At 43.2% G+C, this 23,636-nt stretch overlaps 1 protein-coding gene across 1 annotated transcript in view; it reads right to left on the bottom strand.

The window, feature by feature from the left end:
* The window catches only part of LOC136863712 (sorbitol dehydrogenase), an 85,661-nt gene that overhangs the window by 54,904 nt on the left and 7,121 nt on the right, over positions 1-23,636 (bottom strand). Inside the window, exon 3 of the mRNA XM_067140073.2 lies at positions 14,945-15,100. Within this exon, the coding sequence (XP_066996174.1) occupies positions 14,945-15,100 (156 nt within the window). The remainder of the gene's footprint in view (positions 1-14,944; positions 15,101-23,636) is intronic.

The raw sequence follows: 23,636 nt of genomic DNA on the forward strand, positions 1-23,636 counted from the left end.
ATAGTGGGTTCGAATCCCACTGTCGGCAGCCATGATGGTTTTCCGTGGTTTCCCACTTTCACACCAGGCAAATGTTGCGGCTGTACCTCAATTAAGACCTCGGCCGCTTCCTACCCGCTCCTAGGCATTCCCTATCCCATCGTCGCCATAAGACATATCTGTGTCAGTGCGACGCAAAGCAAATAACAAATTGACAGCTCGAGGATTAGTATCCGCCCACACGTGCGTATTGTAATAATTTAAGGTGCCATTTCTGGTGAATCCTGCCTCATCCGTAAATATAATGCAGGCTATAAATTGTGCATATTCCGCCCTCTGGCGTAGGAGACATTGAAAGAATTGTGCTCTGGCAGGGTGGACAGGAGGCCGAATACCTTGCACACGTTGAACATGGTACGGATACAGTAACTGCTCATGTAGAGCAAACCACGCAATAGCATGTTTGCTACCTTCAGCAGCTTCTTCGTACACTTGTTTGAGGACCACGTGTTGCAACACCCGTTCCTTCATCTCCGGCGTGCGAACGGTACGTAGTCTACTGCGATCCGTTGTCCTGGCAGGAAATGAACCTGTTTCTGCAAGTCACTGGAATAGCCGAGCGAAAATCTTTTCCGATGGAATGTTGCGGCGAAGATGTCGTTGAGCGTACATGATACGGGTCTGTCGTCCACTACCGTTGGCTAATCCATAGCAAAAGACCATGCCTGCCATTTCCCTCGAGGCATACCCCATCGCAATGTTTACGTCGTCCACACAGCACGGGACCACTAGTCTGGTTTGGGTACAGCACTGCACTGCCAGCACAACCACATACTATGACGGAACATCAGACTCGTGCAAAGACCTTCAACGTGAAGACGCCTGCACCACCGAACACATCGCTCCTCCAAGCGGGTACAACGGTGCATATCTCAACAGGTATTTGTTTCCGGACATATGTTTATAGGAATATTTCTTGTCGTTTTGACCAATCCCAACCCCTATTGCATTATCAGACACCTTTATGTAGACACTCTGTATACCAGTCATTAATCATTGCCCCAGAGGAGTGCGGCAGGCTTCGGCAGCTGGCACGTTTCCTATCCTCGCCACCAGATGGGGTTTCATTCATTCCATTCCTGACCCAGTCCAATGACTAGAAACGGGCTGTGGATTTTTATAGAGTGATAAAGGTAATTGCATAATCCTTCACAAAGCTAAGTCCCATGTCACTGTCCAAACTTTAATGGCGCTCGGAAGAGAAGTTCAACCAATATTGCGCATTCCCTTCCACTCCCGTTAAACTACAGTATTCTGGGACCTTAGACACCAGTGATATTCACAAGTAAAACCACGGAAGAAATGTGAACTTCGAATATCTCCCTCCTGTCCTTGGTCATGCAAGACCAATAGTTTTCTAATCTGTACAGAGGAATGTCCCCTCACGAGCCAATCGAAGTGAAGATTGCCCAATGTTGCCGAATAGTGACCGCAGGTTGATACTCGCCTAGCTCTAAGAGGAGACGTTTCCGTTAAGGTAGCACGGAGGTGTTCTAACTCCATTATTTGTCTGTCACTGCGCACAATTTGACAACACTGAGGTGTGTGCTGGAGGGAACCAAGCCTAAATAGCCAGTGCTGTCAGCTCTCGTACGCTGATTGTGAGATTTCCACTGACGTCTTTGTCGGAAGTATATTATCTCCGTTTATCAAACTAATGGCAAATGCTGAAAATTAAGTTATTCATAGTGAAGGGAGATAGATGACAACAGAGCGTTCGTTCTACTCTCATACTCGCCCTGCTCTCTCTATCACACCAGCTAACGGAATTAGCGCTTATATCGTTTGGCTTCCAGGGCCTTACTTCAACTTTTCGTGCTATACCATACATTCAGTATGCATTACACTTGCAGATAACACACACCACTCTCTTATTTCCTTTCAGTCTACTTCCTGTATTTTCCGGCTCATTTCTTCAAATCCGCCTTTAGGTTAGATTTTGTCATCGATGCAGCAAAGTCATCAATTGCAGCAAAACTGTGGACTGTGGTAGAAAGACTCTCTTATCACTTCAAGAAATTGGCAAGGACTTGCAAGGCATAAGTCTTTTTCATGCATGTTACTGTATACTCCTCCAAATTTCACTTGTGTGGTCTTTAAATAGAGGTACAAAATATACTATACCTACGGGATTTTATCTCGGTTCCTTTAATGATCAATTATTAATAGGGCTGGTCTCTTAATAAAGGTGATAGAGGTGGCCTTTCAGACAGGTTTCACTCTGTAAGTTTTTGGGCTTAGAAGAATGTAGCCATCAAATTTTGTTTCCTTCTCGTTCAGTGATGTTACTAGGATATTAGGAGCTTTTATCTGATAGTTCCTTCACATTTCTATTCCCATTTCGATAGCCATGTTCATTGTCTTCCTATTCAGCTTATATAAATAATTAGAACAACCACCACCATCCGCAGTTTGTTCATAACCATTAACACTGTACAATATTTCCACAACAGCGATGCTCGCCGTTGATGGAATTAGCAATAAAGGTCGAAAACCCTAAATATCTCCATTATTATGGCTCGCACGGTATAACTGTATCATATAAAGAATTGCATTTGAATTTATTGGTTAGAATTTACTGCTGAGGCTAATGAGCTTCTTTATATAGTACCTACATTGAAGAAAAATATAGAACATTTGTTACAGGAGAAAGAAAAACGAAGGAGAAAATTAAATAAATGTTGAAATCGGAAGAACAAAGTTAAACATTATAACAAACTACAAAAAAAATACACAGTGGTTAACCTCAAGTATTACAAACACTAAAACAATTAGTACAAACATTCACACAAGTATTACAAACACTGAAACAATTAGTACAAATATTGAAATTGATAAATTTGGTTGCAATAAGGAGCTGTTATAATGATTAACAAGGAGTTAATCTAACTAAATTAAATGCTGCCAAAGGAAAGGAATTAATTTGCAAGGGAAAGAAATTACTAATATTTATAAAAAGACATAATAATAATAATAATAATAATAATAATAATAATAACAGTGGATTATGGAAAATGAGATGATTTAGCGAACATGGTATAACTGTATCAGATAAATAATTGTATTTTAATTTATTTGTTACAATTTGCTGCTGAGGCTAATGAGTCTCTTTATATAGCACCTACATTGAAGAAAAATATAGAACATTTGTTACAGGAGAAAGAAAAACGAAGGAGAATTTAAAGGAATTCTTCGTTAATTAATGCCTTTTGTTGTATCCATCCAAGAAGCAGGTAGTTATTATTTATTTTTTTTTTCGAGAGACGCGATGTTGGCAGATTTAGTAAATCTGTGAAGCAGGCTATTAGAAAAGACGTGATGCTGTGCAGAGAAAATATTTATTGTGTTTCAAAGTACGATGTTCGGGAATCTGAAGTGTAGATTTGGTGTGCTGGTTATTTCTGTCATGAATGGTGTTCATTAATAGCTTATAGAGATAACATGGAATCTTAGTATACAATTTCTTGTGCGTAGCCTAAGTAGCACAATTGAGAGCTGCCTGTACCCGTAATATTAAAAGAAGCGGTTAGACAGATAGTGCTGGAAGGAGGAGCATTGCAGGGTATTGCCACATTCCTGCATTTCTTTCTCCTTCCCTTCGCTTCTGGCTCGCTTGTTCGTTCGTTCAGACCGCTGTGTTCTGTTGTACGTAACTAAGAAGTGAGAGGTTTGGCAACTCCAAGCAACACGAGCCGGCCAGCAGGCTTATCTCCACGGCAACCACAGGGGTCCACCCACGTTTCCATGGCAACCATACTCCTACTCCCTGTTCCCCACCCAGGCTGGCAGTAAACGGACCTCCCTCCAAGAACTGTCCGAGCGCATCTTTCTATTAATGTTAATTGTTTTTACGTCCCACTAACTACTTTTACGCTTTTGGGAAAACGCATTTTTCAATATCGCGGGTATACGTTCTCGAAGTTTTAAGTAGTAAAGTTGTACATAAGATGGTGTAATGTGAAGATTACGTCTAACGTTATTGAGTCACTGTTCTAGACGTGTTCCCTTATACGAATGTCGATATTTGAGTAATCAAGGGCAGTTTTTTAATTTCTGTTAGCGCGTAATAGAAAATATCTGTCTAAGTATAATTTAATTTTAAATCCAGTTCTATTGTTTTAGTTAATCTGTTTAGGCCTGTATTCGGGAGATAGTGGATTTGAATCCCATTGTCGGCAGTCCTAAATATGGTTTTCCGCGGTTGCCCAAGTTCAGGCAAATGTTGGGGGTGTACCTTAATTAGGGCCACGGTCACTTCCTACCCACTCCTAACCCTTTCCTAACCCATCGTCGCCATAAGGCCTATCTGCGCCGGAACGTCGTAAAGCTAATTGTTAAAAATTAGGATACGCCTAAGTGCAGAATTCTCTGCAGTGTAGTCATTTTATTAGATACCATCTTGCTTGCTTTAGTTTGTGTAATCCTTGTATAGTGGGAGAGAGGGGGGATGATCTCTCTTAGAATTTAGCTCTAAGCGGATTTCTATCCAGTTAACTTTCTTCAACAGAAAGCCTCAATGAGCCACCTTCAAAATTTCGAGTAAATTCATGGCGTTCCAGATGCAGCTACCTCACAGAATAGATGGTACCTTTTGAAAGCTTCAGGTCATGAGGAAAGTTGGTCAACATGGAAGGCACTGAACTGGCTGCGCACTGGAACTGGCATATCAAAGAGCAACACGAGAAAGTTCAAGGAATTAACCTGCGACTCCGCATTATGCGATGAAGAGCATGATTTGTGCCCAGCTACAGTGCGGTCCACTCCCAGCGGGGTCGTGAGACAACATGCATGTTCCGAGCATAAGTTCCTGTTGCGTAATTGTCCTAATTACTGTTGTTATACTTGGCGATAAATCATAACGACCTCGTTTCACACCATTACTTTCCAGCGGCAGCCCGCTGTCTATTAGCGACTTATAGGATTTACTACTTCTACTGTAGCCAGAGTTGCCAAATCTCGACACAAAGAAAGGGTGAATACTACAGACAGTGAGGAAGAAAGTGGTTTAGCAGCCTCTCCACGCCAAACAAGGAACACAGAGAACTCGTTAACTCAGCAGGGTGCAGAGTGTGATCGACTGCTGGCTTCCAACTCGCTTCCAGGAACTCTGGCCTTCATGTTTCGTCCCCAACTATATATTGTTTGTTAAGTTCATCGATGGTGTGAGGATTACTTTTGTAAACTTTATTTTTAGGGTTTCCCACAAATAAAAGTCGCACACAGTAAGATCGAGTGAGCGAAGGTGGGGGGGGGGGGGTGCATAACACTTTCGATATTATCCTATCATAAAAAACCGCCTCTATATCTTGCAAATAATCATGTGCAGTTTGAGCGATGGCAGAATCCTGTTGGAAATAGCCATTTCTTATCTCATTATCTATCAACATTTGAAAAAATGGTGCGAGAATATTTGTGCGGTATCTCTCGGAATTTATGATATCATTGAAAAATATGGGGACTAGTATCAATTCTGCAGTCACAACACACCATGTGCTGGTCATGTAAAGGAACTTCGTTAATTAATCGCGGATTTCCTGTGCTCCAATACCTATTGTTTTGTGAAGAAACATGACCACTCAAATGAAACTATGCCTCATCTGAGAAAATTATTAAATGTAGTCAACAGTGCCGTCAGCAATATTTTGCAACGTCCAATTACAGAATTTACTCTGGCTTCGTCATCACAGGGTCCTAATTGGTGGACGATAGTCATTCTGTAAAGTTTTAATTTCCATATTTTAGTAGCCCTGTGTACTGAAGATTTTGAGAAGACGACTTGTTGTGCAACACATCGTACAGATTTAGTGGTAGATCGTACGAATGATGTGTTAATGTCGTCGAGTTTTCTTCCGAGAGAACCTTCCGTTTCGGTTTAGGAATTACAGCATTAAGTGATTCCGCTGTTCTTAATTTATTCACGAGACATCTGTTTCTCCACCTAGCTGGAACCCCGGGAAATCTCTCCTGAAATCGCCTACACATCTCTCTACATGACTCGGTTGTGTCACACATAAAACTCTTTGTTTAAGCGTGAATTTCACTGGCATTTCAACGGTGTAATAATATAACTAATTTAATTAATTCTACTGGAATTCAGTCACACGTGCTCTTGCAACAAACGTATCACTTCACAGCTTCACGGCTTGCCACGACACACAAAATCGAGTAACTGACCGCCTCGTGGCTATGCAGTGAGGTTATGAATGCACCGTTCGGAGCATGCATGTGCATGTCGACTGCCAGCCCCGCTGGGAGCGCACACTGTACTTGTTCTCCTCAGAACTTGATTGATGCCGCCAATGAAGCGTATGAATTGGCTAGATACTAGTCACACTACATTTCAGTTTTATTTGTGTAGGGTAGGCCCATGTGATGTAATATTAGCTTGTTTCTAGAAATGATAATATGCTTGTAATACAAGTTTCTGGATGTATTTTATTTTTTAATATCTTTGACGTTATATGTTACGTTTCTGACACGATAAAATAAACAGTTAACCTGTTATAATTAGGATAGGTTAAGTGTTTAGAGTTGTAGTGTAGTTATGTTATTAGATAGTATCTTACTTGCTGCGTGGATGTGAAATACTTGTATAGTCCTTTTTATATTAACAGCCGTTTTAATATATGTTTACTTGTGAAAATAATAATAGGCCTAGTAATAATAATAATAACAATTCAGTGTAACTGCAGTATATTCTATAATTTCAGTTAAAAACCAAACCCCGTGGCAGTACAGCCCTTCAAGAGCCTTGGCCTACCAAACGACCGCTGCTCAGCCCGAAGGCCTGCAGATTACGAGGTGGCGTGTGGTCAGCACGACGAATCCTCTCGGCCGTTATTCTTAGCTTTCTAGATCGGGGCCGCTATCTCACCGTCAGATAGCTCCTCAACTCTAATCACGTAGGCTGAGTGGACCTCGACCCAGCCCTCAGGTCCAGGTAAAAATTCCTGACCTGGACGGGAATCGAACCTGGGGCCTCCGGGTAAGAGGCAAGCACGCTACCCCTACACCACGGGGCCGGTAAAATTCTATCCCGCTTCCGCTTTGTCCAGCACAAATCTCACGTGGAGCGACCGGGATTTGAACCACGGAACCCAGTGGTGATGACAGGCCGGCGCGCTGTCGTCTGAGCCACGGAGGCTCAATTTCAGTTATATTATTATTATTATTATTATTATTATTAATAATATATTATTTACCGTAGTTATTTTATCATCCGCCTCTGTAGTGTAGTGGTTAGCGTAATTAGCTGCCACCCCCGGAGGCCCGGGTTCGATTCCCGGCTCTGCCATGAAATTTGAAAAGTGGTACGAGGGCTGGAACGGGATCCATTCAACCTCGGGAGGTCAACTGAGTAGAGGTGGGTTCGATTCCCACCTCAGCCATCCTGGAAGTGGTTTTCCGTGGTTTCCCACTTCTCCTACAGGCAAATGCCGGAATGGTACCTAACTTAAGGCCACGGCCGCTTCCTTTCCTTTTCCTTGTCTATCCCTTCCAATCTTCCCATCCCCCACAAGGCCCCTGTTCAGCATGGCAGGTGAGGCCGCCTGGGCGAGTTACTGGTCATCCTCCCCAGTTGTATCCCCGACTCAGAGTCTGAAGCTCCAGGACACTGCCCTTGAGGCGGTAGGGGTGGGATCCCTTGCTGAGTCCGAGGGAAAACCGACCCTGGAGGGTAAACAGATTAAGAAGAAGTTATTTTATCTCGCACTATCCTGCTTGTGTATTGTGAAATCCTTGGGTAGAATACAGTATTTCTTTCCTCTGAAATATATTTACAGAATAAGCCATTTTAGTTCTGTTGATATTTTCATATTATTTCCTATTTCTATGAAGGTAAAAGAATGACTGAGAGAGAGGGGCAGGTGTAGGGACTGTGGATGTGAGTGATCAATAAGGGGTTTGAGGGAAGAGATAGCGAGTTTTGAGGGATAAAATAAGGTTTTTAACGTATTACAAGAGTGAAGATAGGTCTCCCTCAGTCAAAGTACAGCATACGATATGTAGGCAAGAGGCAAGGAAATGAAGGGTAGAAGTTGTGAAAGAGAGGTGGGGTATGTTTTAAGGAGAAGGAAAATGAGGGTAAGGTTTCTCATCAGGGGTCGAGCTCAGGAGGAATCTGTATGAATCACAGCAGGCAGAACAGCAGGGGGAAAGTGAGAAACAGGGAAGTGTTACAGAGGAGGGACGAGGAAAGAGCAAAGAGAACGGTAGGAAAGGGAAAAGTAGAGTAGAAGAGCGAGGTGGAACAGAGCCGTGAGAGGGAAAGGAGCAGGAAGTAGGTCCTAACGTCAGGGAAATAAGGGAGGCCAGGACATGAGAGGATCTAATGAGGGGGGAGGGGTAGAGTCTTTGGTCATCGGGTCTCTATTGTTAGGAGAAAGGGAAGTCGAGCAAAGGGAAGTAGGGTCGAGTGTTAAATGGAATGAGGTTAAAGCAGATGTAGAGGAAAGTAGACGGGAAGGAGTAGGGTAAAGAAAGGCCGTTAATTTTCCACGTTTGTACCAACAACGTAAAGCAAGTAGGAATAGGTACTAACGTAGTTGGGGATGTGTGGAATGTGGTTGTGACAGCGTGGGAGAGAAGTTTAAGGGAGCGGAGATTGTAATCAGTGGGATACCGTGCAGGAAGGTGAATGAGGATTTAAATGAGATATTGAGTTGGTATGTGCTAACTGAGGGTGAGATCTGTAGATCCTAATGGGTCTGTAGGAGATAGGGATCTATGATCAGATAAACTTCACGTGAACCGCAATGGTACGTTTAAGTTAGGAGGATTCGTTTAGAAGAGTTATAGCGAGGTACAATCAGGGAAACGGGGTAGGCTAGGGAGCGTTAATGAGAGAATAGGGAAGAGGAAGCTCAGTAAGGATGACATAAAGTTGTTAGTGTAGAACTGTAGAAATACTGTAAAGAAAGGAAGAGAATCAACTAATTTCATATAACACAGAGTTTATACCAGATATTTTAAGAGGAGTTGAATCATGACTGAGAAGTAACTGTCGAAGAGAAAATCACGGAACTAGAGTATTTTTAGTAGAGGTGGGATAGGAACAGTACGAGGGGGAGTATTCATACTGATGAAAGAAGAATGTGTAAGCTATGAAAAAGTTACAGATGAGAACATGAAATTCTAGATGTAAAGGTCGTCTCTAAAGATAATAGGCAACTTGATGTCTCATTCCCCATGTAGCTGATTATCGTATGAAAAAATTCCGCATCAGGGTCAGCGCCAGCTTTGCCAGGTCTGTACAACCCAAAAATGATATATATGCTGATTCCCATAGGGAATCTGAAATATTTGTTCCGAATGAGTAAACTTATAATACCAATATAAATGGTCCCTTATTGGACATTATAAATTTTCCAGCTAACTCATTCCTGGTTGCCAGCGTTTCGCCCCCGTGTGATAGGCCATTTATATTGGTATTATAAATTTACTCATTCAGAACAAATATTTCAGATTCCCTATGGGAATCAACATATATATCATCTGATGGCCAAGCAGGCATCAATTTTTGGTAATGAGACAAAGTCTCTCATAGTGCATTGGCACTGCCGGTGGCTACAATTAACCTACGCAGTGACCTCCACGGTATAGTGCGCTAACTGCGGGGGAAAACACGCGGCCAATTTTAAAGACTGTCCTAGCCGCAAGGACTACGAAGCCGCCCATCAAGGCAAAGGACCAAAGGGTAACAAGCGTGGCAACCCTAAAGCCCAAGCAGGCCCTTCAGGCTCAGGCGCTTCACGCAAAAAGAACCTAGGCCCCTCAGGCAAAAAGGACCCTTCAGGTCTCGCAGGCCCGTCAGGCACAAAGGGCCAAAAGCAAGGTCCTTCAGACAACCAGCGCCCATCAGGCGGAGGCATCTTAAATTTCAAGCCCGTACGGACGGTAGGTAAACACAACCCCGGGCCCTCAGCCCAACCAGCCTCCACCTCCGTCCGAACTAAGACCTCAAACAACAACAACAACAACAACAACAACAGGAAGGCCCAGCCCCATGAAAATAAACAAAGGCAGGTTAAGTCCACGCCAGCACCTCCCGAGCTGCTAGAGGGCCCGCCCCAAGCCAGCTCCACCCCCCGCAGAGAACCTGCCGATAGCCAGCCGGCATCCGCACCACCACCCCCCTCTCACCACACCAAACTCACCAACTACACAGTTACAGGCACAACAGCCAGCGGGAAACATGGCAGTGAAGGCGTTCAGGGAAAGGATAGAAGAAATCCTGAAAACCTTCTTTCCGAACCTGAACCTCTCGGTAGCCATAACCACTGGTGTTATGATGGCCAACATGCTCCCCTACCCCTGGCTAAGGGACCTGGCTAATGCAATCTCCGAACTCCTAACCCCGGATGGCTGAAGAACCCAACGAAGATAATAATAATAATAATAATAATAATAATAATAATAATAATAATAATAATAATAATAATAATAATAACACGCAGGAGCTTCGAGTTCTAATATGGAACTGCCAGGGCGTCAGGTCTAGGAAATATGAACTCGAAGCATTCCTAGCCGCGAACACCATACACGTAGCCCTCCTAACTGAAACCTTCCTCCCACCGGGGAAGAAGTTCACCATAAGAGGCTATAAAATACACCGTAGCGACAAGGCAAACAAAGTCGGAGGAGTGGTAGTTCTGGTAAGGAAGGACATTAAACATATGGAAATTGACTTACCAGAACTGGTCGAGCTAGAGGCATGCGGAATTGCCATGCCAGTGCGAGGAACACTCGTTAATGTCATATCGGCATACTCCAGACCTAAACATCTAAACACACAAGACATAGAATCGGTATTAAGGCTAAATCGAAACACGATACTAGGAGGAGACCTAAACTCGAAACACGCCAGCTGGGGATGCCTGAAACCTAACTCAGACGGCACAAGGCTGTATAACCACATGCTATCCCAGGACTATGTGGTAACAGCCCCCAGCGAACCCACGTTCCTAGCGCCAAACGAACAGGTCGATGATATTCTAGACATAGCCCTACTGCGAAATATTCCTCAAAGACACATCATAAAGGTCATTAACGACCTAGGGTCGAGGCATCAACCAGTAATATTTACACTGGAAGCGAACCCGGAGGAATATGAGAATAACCCCAAGCGCCGACTCAACTATAAAGCAGCCAAATGGGGTAAATTTGAAAGAAAACTCGATACACTCCTACAGGGGACTGAGGACATACAAATAGTAAACCCAGCCCAAACGGATGAATCCCTAAAAACACTCATAAATGCGATCCAGGCAGCCACAACTGCGAGTATCCCGGTACACAAACCTAGACAAAACACTAACATTGAATTACCGGCCCACATTAAAGATCTAATACGACAGCGCAACAGACACAAGCGCAACTGGGCCCGATACCACCGCGATGAAGACCGGATACGCAAAAATGAACTCAGGGTCGAAATCGAAACCGGAATAGTGGAGTATAGGTCTCAGATCTGGAATAACAAACTGAGTACGTTTGACACTAATACCAGACCGGTGTGGAACTTAGCGAGATATTTCACGCGAGAACCACACGTGATCCCAACAATTAAGGGACCTAACGGACCAGTATACGAAAACCAAGATAAAGCCGAGGTGATAGCCGACTCACTGGAAGAGGCCTTTTCGCCCAATGACGAACCGTCAGACCCCGCCTTCATTAGGCAAACAGAGGCCAAGGTAGCGGAATTCCTAGCAAACGCACCTAAGCCCGAGGTTAAGAAGACTAATATCCACGAAATTAAGTGGATAATAGACCACCTTAACCCGAAGAAGGCACCCGGCCCAGACGAGATACAGAACATAATATTAAAAAAGCTAACTCCGAAAGTCCTCGCACTACTCACTAAAATATACAACGCAATGTTCCAATTGCAATATTATCCAGAACAATGGAAAAGGGCGAGAATCCTTGTATTTGGCAAACCAGGCAAGGACAAATCTAACCCTAATAACTACAGGCCCATCAGTCTCCTGGACGCCCTCAGCAAAGTATTCGAGAAAATACTGCTGAAAAGGCTAATAGCACATATCAAGGAAAGAGGAATCATTCGAAACGAACAATTCGGTTTCAGGAACGGCCACTCCGCCCCGCAACTGCTTACCCGGGTCCTAGAACAAGCGACCATCGGACTAAACAAGCGGAGGGACACAGGCACGGTATTCCTTGATATCCAGAAGGCATTCGATAAAGTTTGGCACGAAGGCCTATTAGCGAAATTAATAGACCTCGAATTCCACCCAGGGTACATAAGATTAATTAAATCATACCTGGAAGGCCGAGAGTTCCAAGTAGACGTTCATAACACACTGTCAAGCACGCGACCGATCAGGACGGGCGTAGCCCAAGGGTCACTAATAGGACCAATCCTGTTCATTCTATTTACGAATGACATGCCGACAGCGGAACTCACTACCACGCACCTCTACGCGGATGACACTGCTATCACAGTACAACACTTTCAACTAGCATGCACCCGAAAGAGACTACAAGTAGCACTGCGAACCCTCGAGCCCTGGCTAACCAAATGGCGTATCAAGGTCAATGTAGACAAATGCCAAGCTGTAATGTTCACTAGGAAGAACAGACGAACACACAGGCCAGCCAATATAAAACCGCTCAAACTATTCAATCGAGATATAGCATGGCACGACAAGGTCAAATATCTAGGAGTAGTCCTAGATAGAAAACTAACCATGCTATATCACATAAAGAGATCCAGCGGAAAACACACGCACGACTGTCACAGCTCTATCCCATACTGAACAAAAGATCCAGTATTAACAAGAGAGTAGCAATCAACATGTACAAGGCCCTAATTAGGCCAATAATAACGTACGCAGCCCCCGCCTGGGGCTACACTGCTAAGACAAATCTGGATAAGCTGGAGCTAATACAAAACAAATGCATTCGAGCAGCGGCTAGACGCCCGTACGACACGCCAATACGCCAACTACGCTCTATTGCGAAAGTCAGCTCGATAAGGCAACACATTCGAAAGCAAACACTCCGAATGTACAAGAAGTCATGGGGTAGTAAGGTCAACCCACTTGTCAGTGGAATCGGACGCTATGACGTCGACCTATACACAAAATACCCCACGCCGAAACACATTCTGTTCAGCCACAGGGTTGGGAGGCCGGGGGGCCAAAGCCGCCCTCGCTCCTAAGCTGATACCTACCCACTACACCGCTCCACTTAACATTACGCCCACACACCACACTGCAACACCTGTATATATGTACATACCTGATCACCTATATCCTAGATTAAGCTATACTAATATTATTATGCTATGTTATGTTTTTGTTATGTTATGTTACAGACCTAGCCACCACCGGTAATCAAACGAGGGAGGATTGAGATAAGAAATACATCAAGACGAAGGCAACTCAGCCTTAATAAGGGACGACCCAATCCACCCCCGCCCCCTGCCAGCGACAAGGGAGTGGACAGATAACCCATCCCTGATAATATCATTTAATTTACGATGTACTTGTTTCACAGGACACGAGAGCGGAAGAGAGCGGCCCGCACTCTAAAGTTTTAAATTTTAAATGTATATATGTACAAATTGTTGCAGAGACAAGTGTGTTCCAATAACACCGCATAGAGGGACATCGACAGGCGGAAGAAGATAGCCCCTTGCATTACGTAAGGCTTGGCTTTAATTCCCCCCTCTCCAAAAGGAGACTTGGCACCAGGGACTGCTGGCGGCTGGGCAATGGGACGAACCTGTGGCCCAGAGCCCAGACGCTACCAGACCCGAGCCGCACCAGGCAGTGACAAGAAGGACTGATCCCCTCAATAACAGAAAATTGGCAAGGAAATGGTTATGTTTGCACGACACATAATCCAAACTAACACAACCTCTGGTCTATCTCCAGCCCACATCCTTGCATGTGCTATCAAAAGAAGTCAGGTTTTACATGTAGGCTCTTTCTTCTTTCTGCCTATGTGGCTTTTCCCTGACCCTTCAATACCATACCTCAACACCATATACCTAACACAATCTCTCCTGGTAACGTGTCTGACATGGAAACAGGCAGATACTCCTTGTATCACTTCCCACTCTACCCAGCTATCTCTTTTCTACCTAGAAATTAATAGCATGTCGGAGGCCATGTAGATTGAGTCGATGGTCACGGCGGGGGAGCGGGCTACGGGGGGGGGGGCCCCCGTAAAAATAAAAATTAAAAAAACTCCACGGTATGCACTAGCCATGCGTCTTGGTAGGTGTGCTAGGTACCAACTGATGAGCCCAGCCTAGCACACGGGGGCGAAACGCTGGCAACCAGGAATGAGTTAGCTGGAAAATTTATAATGTCCAATAACGGACCATTTATATTGGTACAATCCAAAAATGTCAAGTATCTTTAGGGATGAGTGTTATACCTCGAATTTCATGTTTCTAATCTTTTTTTCGTAGCTTACAAATTATTCTTTCACCGATATGAATATGGTAAGATGGAAACGTGGAAGGGGGAGGAGGAGATACCAGCTATTAAACAACATTAGAAGAGGAAAGGAGGTATATAGAGAGGTAAATACAGAAAGAGATGGAGGTCACTTCCACGAATGGACCTGCCGTAGAGCAGAACATTTTATGGTGATGTTGATGGGAAAAGGAAATAGTCTTGAATTTAATGTTCAATTTATGTAGTATTTAAAGAGAGTTACGGTACTGGTTATTAGTTTTCTGTGGTCATAAGAGTGTGCCTGCCATTGTACAGACCGAAATGACGTAACAATTTACCGGGGAAAATGTATCTGCTTCGTGAGAAAGGAAATTTACAGGGAGCTCCAGGCTTAGAGAAGAATAAGTGCCCAAATGTAAAGAAATGTGTGAAAATAAAGCGTCGAATTAATAAGATAGGGAAACTCTTACCTCTCTTGAGCTTGGTGACACATCTCCCGACACAGGCGACTGTGCCGCTGGCCTCGTGACCGAGGATGACCGGTGGACAGTCTCCAGTAGGTCCATGGGCCACCATGTGTATATCCGAACCGCAGATACCCACGCAGTCGATCTCAATGAGCACCTCTGAACACAGAGAGCAACATACATCACAACATTGAATACCAGTCACATACATTTCTGAGAAACATCCAGTACAAGTGGGAAATTCCTCAAAATCAGTCAAACACTCTGTACCTTACCAGCTCCTTCAATTTCACAACACATTTACACCTTGGGACACTCATGTTTAAGTATAGCCACCAGAAGCGGATGAAGACCACAGAGCTTGATACTGGTTCCACCCAACTTTACTGGAGTCCTCTATTTGATTTTTCCTACTCCATATCTTTTGCTGAGTCCACGATCTTTTCTGACCTGACATTATCATAAAATACTCTCCTGGTTAAAAATCAACAAACTACGACATTTTCTCACTGTGACTCTCAGTAGTCGAATGAATCAAAACCGAAGTATCTATCCTTAAAATTTCATCTCCTCCTCTCACGATCGTGGTGGTGGTGGTGATGATTATTGTTTTGAGAAGAAGGACGACTAGGCAACCATCCTCTATATAACACTAATCATAGAGAAGAAATGGAAGGGGTCCGACACTTCGAGAAATGAAGGTTTCGGCCAAAGGAAGACAAGGGCCACGAAGGGCGTGACAATGAAAGACTCACTTAGGCCTCCATACGTAATACCGTCGGGGTTCTGAAAAGAACAAGAGTTGACCAAGGGAGGTCGGATAGGATAGTTGAAAGTTCGGAGTCTGACACAAGTAAGTTGAAGCAATGCCAGGACTCAGTTAAGGGTCAAGTGGTCACCAACCACGCTCCTAAGTTCAGAGCCCCTGAGGCCCCTTTGAGTCGCCTCTTACGACAGGCAGGGGATACCGTGGGAGTTATTCTACCGCCCCCACCCACAGGGGGTTAAGAGTTCTGGGGCCCTTTCCACTCACCTCTAACGACAGGCAAGGGGTATCGTGGGTGTTATCTACCACCGCCACCCATAGGAGGGTGAAGGAGAAGTACCTACATCCTTTCTTTAGTCTAAGGATGTCCAACCCTTCCAGGAATGAGAGTATCGGCAAAATAAAATGAAAGGTAATGAAGGTCGTTAGACTCCAGTCTAATACCTCAGCCATTTTAGTCGCCTTTTACGACATGCAGAAAGAGTGATGGTGGTGGTGTTCTTTATTGTTTTAAGAGGAAGTAGAACTAGGCAACCATCCTCTTTTGACAAATCAGAGGGGAAAATGGAAGGGATCAGACACTTCCAAAAATGAAGATATCGGCCAAAAGAAGACAAGGGCCACGAAGGACGTGAAAATGGAAGACTCTCTAGACCTCGAATACTCCAGTACCGTCGCGGTCGGAAAAGAACAAGAGTTGACCAAGGAGGGTCGGATAGGATAGATGAAAGTGAGGAGCCTGGCACAAGTAAGTTGAAGCAATGAAAGGACTCAGCTAAGGGCCTCGTGGTCGCCAACCCACACCCTAGGGCCCCTTTTAGTCACCTCTTGTGACAGGGAAGGGATACCATGGATGCATTCTACCGCCCCCACCCACAGGGGGATATACAGAAAGAGAGGAGCTGACACATATAACTCAGGTCACTACTCACAGTGGAGTGCCACTAGCGGAGCGGTGAAACGAGCGGACCATGCTACAATGGCTACGTCTTAGCACAGGCTGGTGGCAGAGTTCAGCTGTGAAAGAACCCACCCCAGTTCGAGGTCGGGAACACACATTGTTGTCGATATAATTGAAAGCTCCAAGTAACATCTAGTTCACATGTGGCCTACAATATTAGCTGTTAATGGAAAACCCTGTCCACGGGAGAATAGGAAAGTGGTACGAGTGGCACATAAAGGATCTGCAAAAAAAAAAAAAAAACCACTCCGTTTTGTATACTTTTTAAATTTATATGCCCCATATTCTTCATATTGTATCAAAAATTGGCGTTTTTCTCCTGCTACCCCACAGAAGAATTTGACTCCCTCATGCTCTAAACCGAACATCAGTTTTTTTTTTTCTGTTTCTGGACAAATAGAGCTCTAGACCTGTACAGCGAAACTGAAGGACGCGAACAGTACTCATGTTGATGTCAAGGTTACAGAAAGGATGTGCTGTTGTGTTCTACTGTATTCTACATTCTCAGATGTGGTGCACTGCAGTTCGTATGTCAGTATTTCGTAGTATAAGCCATGTACACTCTAATTTGATGACTTTTTGTATCACTATGTACACGCATGCACAGAAATGGTGTCTGGATATAAACAAAGCATGGCGTCCCTCCACCTCCTCGCTTAATGCATTGCTGCAGGTAGACAGCCCGCTACAAGACTATCGTGACTGAAATAGGCACAGTGGTGGATGTATACGTATAGCAATACACACACTGTGCCTTCGGCGCTACCTGTTCACTCCCTTCTCCTCCCTTTCGGCACTGGCGTGGCCTTCAACACTAACCCTTCACTCCCTTCCCTCCTTTTCACTACTGGAGTGGGGCAGTGTTAATTGTTTACGTCGGGACACCATTTCTGTGCATGTGTGTGCCTATGAAAATAAAATATCCACATGATACTGCAAAATAAAGCCGACTCCGAATTATAAAATTAAATTCTTCTGCATTAAAATCATACTTCTACCTGTTAATAGTGCTGCATAATGTGTTAATACATGGAAAACTCGTGAACAAAAACGTTTAACTCCAAGTTGACAAGGAAAATTTTAGACCTTATTTTTTAATTTGCCAACATTTCGTTAAACTGGAACTGTCTCCTTGCTGAAAGCCTTTCATATGAATAATGCTGCCGATATCGTTGAGAGGTGGTGGTGGTGATTATTGTTTTAAGAGAAAGTACAACTAGGCAACCATCCTCTATATAACAGTAATCAGAGAGAAAAACTGGAAGGGATCCGACACTTCGAAAAATGAAGGCATCGGCGAAAGAAATACAAGGGCCACGAAGGGCGTGAAAATGAAAGACTCCCTAGCCCTCGAAAACCTAATAGCGTTGGGGTCGGAAAAGAACAAGTGTTGGCCAAGGGAGGTGGGATAGGATAAATGAAAGTGAGGAGTCTGGCACAAGTAAGTGGAAGTAATACCAGGACTCAGCTAAGAGCCCCGTGGTCGCTAAACCACGTTACAAAGTTCAGAGCCCCTGGGGCCCCTTTTAGTCGCCTCTTACGACAGTCAGGGGATACCGTGGGTGTTATTCTACCACCCGTACCCACAGGGGGTGATATCGTTGAGAGATCCACGTCTAGTTCACATGGAGGCAAAAGGAGCAGAAAGGAGGCAACACTATTGTGTGCACTTTTTATATATTCCATATTAAGCAGAAAAAAGTAGCAAGAGGATCTATAGCAGGCAGGAGTTATACTTCATAACGTGGTCATCAGAGTTCACAAAATTATCAAAGCACCCTTTTAAATTTCATCGTGAGCAAAAATGAATAACAAGTCATATTGATAAAACATTTGGTCATACTGGCGATGTAAGGGCGGGCGTTGTCGTATTGCAGAAGAATGCTATGTAGACGACCAGGTCGTTTTAGCAGGATAGCGTTGTTGATAAAACATGACAACCAGATGTGTAGGCGTATTACTCTCGAAGAACGCATAACTTATCACTGTGCAAATATAGTGAGAATCAAAAGTAGTCGGACACTTTTGCATTTTCGATGTAAGAGGAAGTCCCTTTCATGTCTCTTATACTAAACACCAATTGGAGAAGGTGCATATAAATGTACTGAGAATAAGAAAGTGGTATGAATAGCATATGAAGGGTCTGCAACAATATTCGGGCACATAATGAAAGAGGGAAAACAAATGAGTGTTATGCCATAACTCAACCATATCCAGCCTCAGAAGTAGTAGCGTGACATATTGCAGCAGATGGACAGCAATAAAATTGACAGCAGGAACAAGGAAACATAGGCTGCAAAGGTAAGGAGACATCACAGGATGAAAGTATTATAAGGCTAAATAAATTATTAAAATCATTGAAAGAGATAAGCCGGATTGTTAATAGACCTTGTTGAACTGTTTACGAAGTAACAGGCAAATTCGCCAGGGACATATCTGTCCAAAACAGGCCAAGAACGGGACGACCGCAAATCTTCACACCGTACGACAATAGTGTTATCCACCGATCTATCAAGAAAAACCCCGTCTCATTGCTCCGATGTTTGCAGCTGAATTACAGAACACAGGTGTCACAATTTCTGCGAGCACTGTGCGGCATGTTTGTGATCGTGAAGGGTACCATCATCGAGACGGTTGGAAGAAGTTCTGGGTGAATTAAATGAGCAGGAAGAACAAGTCTGAAATTTCCTTTAAAATATTAAGATAATACTGACGAAATTTGAAAAAAAAAAAGGTGCTATGGACTGATCAGAGTAAATTCAACGTGTTTAGTTTAGATGAACAGCCGAAAATTTGGAGGAAAACGAACGCTGAACTGCAGCCTCAGAACATCATTCCACCCAGGGGCGAATGCTGGTCATGAAAGTCAGGCTTGCTCTTCCATTCGTGAAAGTTGGTGGGGTGGGACATGCATAGTTCTGAATGAATAAAATGTATAAACCCAATAATCGCTAAATCACATGAACATTTTAATCATCGGTTACATGAACATGCATTCAAACTGGTTACGTCACACCTTCAAGAATGGCCAAAAGAATAACAATCAGACACATTTTATAATTATTAACAAATCATGACAAACCAGTGATTATATAATTTAAACAAGTAAACGTCAAACTATGTACACAGAAAAATTGCAACTATTTATTAGATCTTCCTACTTGAAAACAAACTCTACTCTGCGGCTTCTCTTTAAAAAACCATCAATAACTTCATCATAGAAAGAGGACTGTAATCTAATTTTTGCAAGTAATCCTTTTTCAATCGACAACGTAGCAAATGATGATAGTCTCTCCTGACCTTGAGTCGATCTGCAATATGTATTAATGCGTCTCAGTGTTGAAAAAGAACGTTCTGCAGAGGTTATAGTAGCAGGAATTGTTGCTACAAGTTTGATGAGCTTGAAAATTTCTGGCATACCCATGTACAATTTATTAGTATGCATAAACTGCATTAAGTCTGAAACACTTTTCCCTTTAAAATCAGAAGATGAATACATCACACTTAATTCGGTATTTAAGCGAACAATGTCGAAAAATGACCCATAGGTTTTTTCTAGGGTAGTAACATCACTGTCTGGAAACCTATTTCTGTGCTTCTCAAACAAATCACAATCCAACAGCGAAAAGAACACAAATTTCTTTATGCATTTAAAACTATCTCCTATTTGGACAAGTACATTGTCAATAATTTCATTGAATAGACGTTTGTATTTTGATTTTTCTGGTTGATCACTAATTCTTTAATTTTTAGAGCACGGCTGTCCTCCATAAACATCAATTTCAGTATCATGTCCATACAAACTATCAAAGTCTTCATCTCTCATAGACCGGGCGAGTTGGCCGTGCGCGTAGAGGCGCGCGGCTGTGAGCTTGCATCCGGGAGATAGTAGGTTCGAATCCCACTATCGGCAGCCCTGAAAATGATTTCCGTGGTTTCGCATTTTCACACCAGGCAAATGCTGGGGCTGTACCTTAATTAAGGCCACGGCCGCTTCCTTCCAACTCCTAAGCCTTTCCTATCCTATCGTCGCCATAAGACCTATCTGTGTCGGTGCGACGTAAAGCCCCTAGCAAAAAAAAAAAGCATCTCTCATAGAGTGGATATTTAAAAAGAGCTTCTCAGCCTTCTTGCCACAGTACTGAATATCCCGACTTTTTGTTTGTAAAATATTGAACACAGTATCGGAGAATGAAAAAATCTTGGAGAACACTGCCAGCAGAAATCCAGTGTTGAACTTAAGTAAGAAGAACAAAAATCCCTGTGCTTTCAACGTAGTGCCTTCATCCCAGTCGTCTGAAGTATCCTGTACATGTTGAAAGAATTTCACCAGCGTATCATAATATTCCTTCACAGTATTAATAAGACGTGAAGCAAAATTCCATCTCGTTGGTGCTACTGTTGGCAACTTCTTCTGAACAAAATCTCGAAGAGCAGCTGTTCTCTTCGTAGACTTTGAAAGAAAGAAAAAAAAAAAGCAGCAAGTCCTGACATTGTTTGGAAGAAAATTGTGCATTCTTTGATTTTTGAAGCGGACTGTTGTAGTGTTAAATTTAATAGGTGGCTATAACAATGCACAAATGTCGCATATGGATACTGGTCTTGAAGTAGTTTATTAAGCCCATTCACATGACCGGCTAAGACAGCAGCACCGTCATATGTTTGAGCCACAATCTTTTCCTCACAACTGAACTCTTTTAAAATAGCACGAACATGATTTAAGAGGGCTCCAGCAGTGCGATCTTTACTAACGTCAGCAAAACCAAGAAACCTCTCTTGAATTTCACCACTTTCATCTACAAAACGGAGTAAAGTAGAGAGTTGTGACTTATTAATAATATCGGACGTTTCGTCCAACATTATTGCCACAAAAGTTGCTTGTTTGAGCTCCTCCTTTATTCTTCTCACAATTACTGAACTTATTTCTGCTATTAAATCATTTTGGATTGCAGACGACGTCCCTCTAAAAATGGTTGTCTTTCAGATGAGCTGCTAGAAGAGGATCATATTCACTTATAATTTGTAGAAGTTCGATGTAATTCCCTCTGTTTACGGAAGTTGCAGACACGTCATGTCCGCGAAATGGTAGTTCCTGTTTTGCTAAAAAAAACACACTGCATCGATCAGTCGTTTAAGTATGTCACGATTTTTCTTTACCTTTTCATTATGAAGTTGGTCACTGATGCGTTTCTGTTCATCCAGCTGGTGGTCGATCCTTGTACGCCCAAAGCTATTTAACTGCAAGAAACACTTCATATGGTTTGCAGATTTCTCATGTCTTGTAATGGACAGTGTCAGGGTGTTCAAATTGTCAAAGCCACTTTTAAACCATACACCGTTATCAGCAAAAACTAGTAAACACGGCCAGCAAAACAGTCTATTCAGTTTCTTGGACCCTGTCAACCAGTGCGTATTATTATATTGAGATACAGAGAACGAACGTACATATTCTCTATTTTTCTCCCTGTGCTGTGTCTTTAAATCTGGCAGCGCCGGACAGGGCCTGCCATTCTTAATAATGTCTGTTTTCTCTTGGATAGTCCTCCGAGAAAATGGATTTGATAACAAGCTGTCAATAATGCACTGTTCGGAACCCATTGCAGCACGTCAAATCATTCAGAATAGATGATCAGGAACTTACAGTACACTACTTACTGACACAACACACTAGCTCTGTAGCTCTCAGACCAGAGCTTCCAACTACATATTACAAACGTAACAGCTTGCAACCGGCCTTGGAGAGAAGAAATCTGCGCGCGCATACATTTCTCGCTGTGTCGACAGCTCCGCTGAAGCTCTTAAGACACGAGCAAGCCTCGCTGGACTCGCCAAGATATATGCAACATGCGATTTGTATAATGCAGATCTATTACAGATACGGTACATATTGTAATTTTTTTAACTCGCCTGCTTTAGAAAAATATTGCGCTTGCGCAGCAAGCGTAGCATGCTCGGAGAAATCGCCCCTGATTCCACCTATCAAACATAGAGGTGGCTCTGTATGTCTGTGGGGCTGCATGAGTACACTCGGTGTGGGGAAGCTGTACGTTATTGATGGTGTAATGGATCACAGAATGTACCTGAACATCCTTAAACAAGAACTACCAGCCAGGGCAGAAAAATAGGAACGACTGACGACTGGACCTTTAAGCAAGATAATGACTGCAAGCAGACCGGGCATACTCTCAAACTGTGGCTGTTGTATGACACTTCCAAATACCTACTGTACACACTCCACGCCAGTCCCCTGATATTAATCCCATTGAGCAAATACGAAGCCTTCTGAAGATCTCAAACCTGCTTTTAGCTAGCTGAATGACAATACTTCCGACATTAATTGCATACTACGTGAATACAATGCAGACTATCTCTTAAGTTACCGAATGACTGGAGAGTCCTAAGCATTCGCGGCATTTGTTAACCTTTATTTCGAACCGACGAATATTTCCTAAAGATGCATAAAAATTATTTTGCAGAAACATTCACTGAAAAGAGGGATTCAACTGCCTGGAAATATATTTGGTTGGCCCGTAACTCGTGGCGTTTTTAAGTGAAAATTTAGCGTGAAAAACAATTTTTTGGCATTGTGTTTTATGGTATTCGATAGAGATGTATACAAAATATTGTGTTTGACTTTTATGCCGATATAGATTTTGTTTGTTTCAGGTCCTTCAAATGGAGTGTCAAGTCGACAAAACGAAAAGCATTTTCAACACTTTCTGCTTCTTGAGCTTAATCAAGATGCCAAAGCCACAGAAGGTGGTGGAGAGTTTTGTGAAGTGTATGGTGAAGATGCGATGCCTTTTAGGACGGCTCAAAATTGTTTAAGAAAGTCAATTTCGACCTCAGAGACATGCATCGAACCGGACGCTCCGTTCAGTTTGATCACCTTATTCACAAAAATCCACGCAAAACGACGAGGGAATTGGCAGAGATCATAGAATGCTCCCACAGTACCATATAGTGTC

Source organism: Anabrus simplex, chromosome 1 (genome assembly GCF_040414725.1).
Source record: "Anabrus simplex isolate iqAnaSimp1 chromosome 1, ASM4041472v1, whole genome shotgun sequence".
NCBI lineage: Eukaryota > Metazoa > Arthropoda > Insecta > Orthoptera > Tettigoniidae > Anabrus > Anabrus simplex.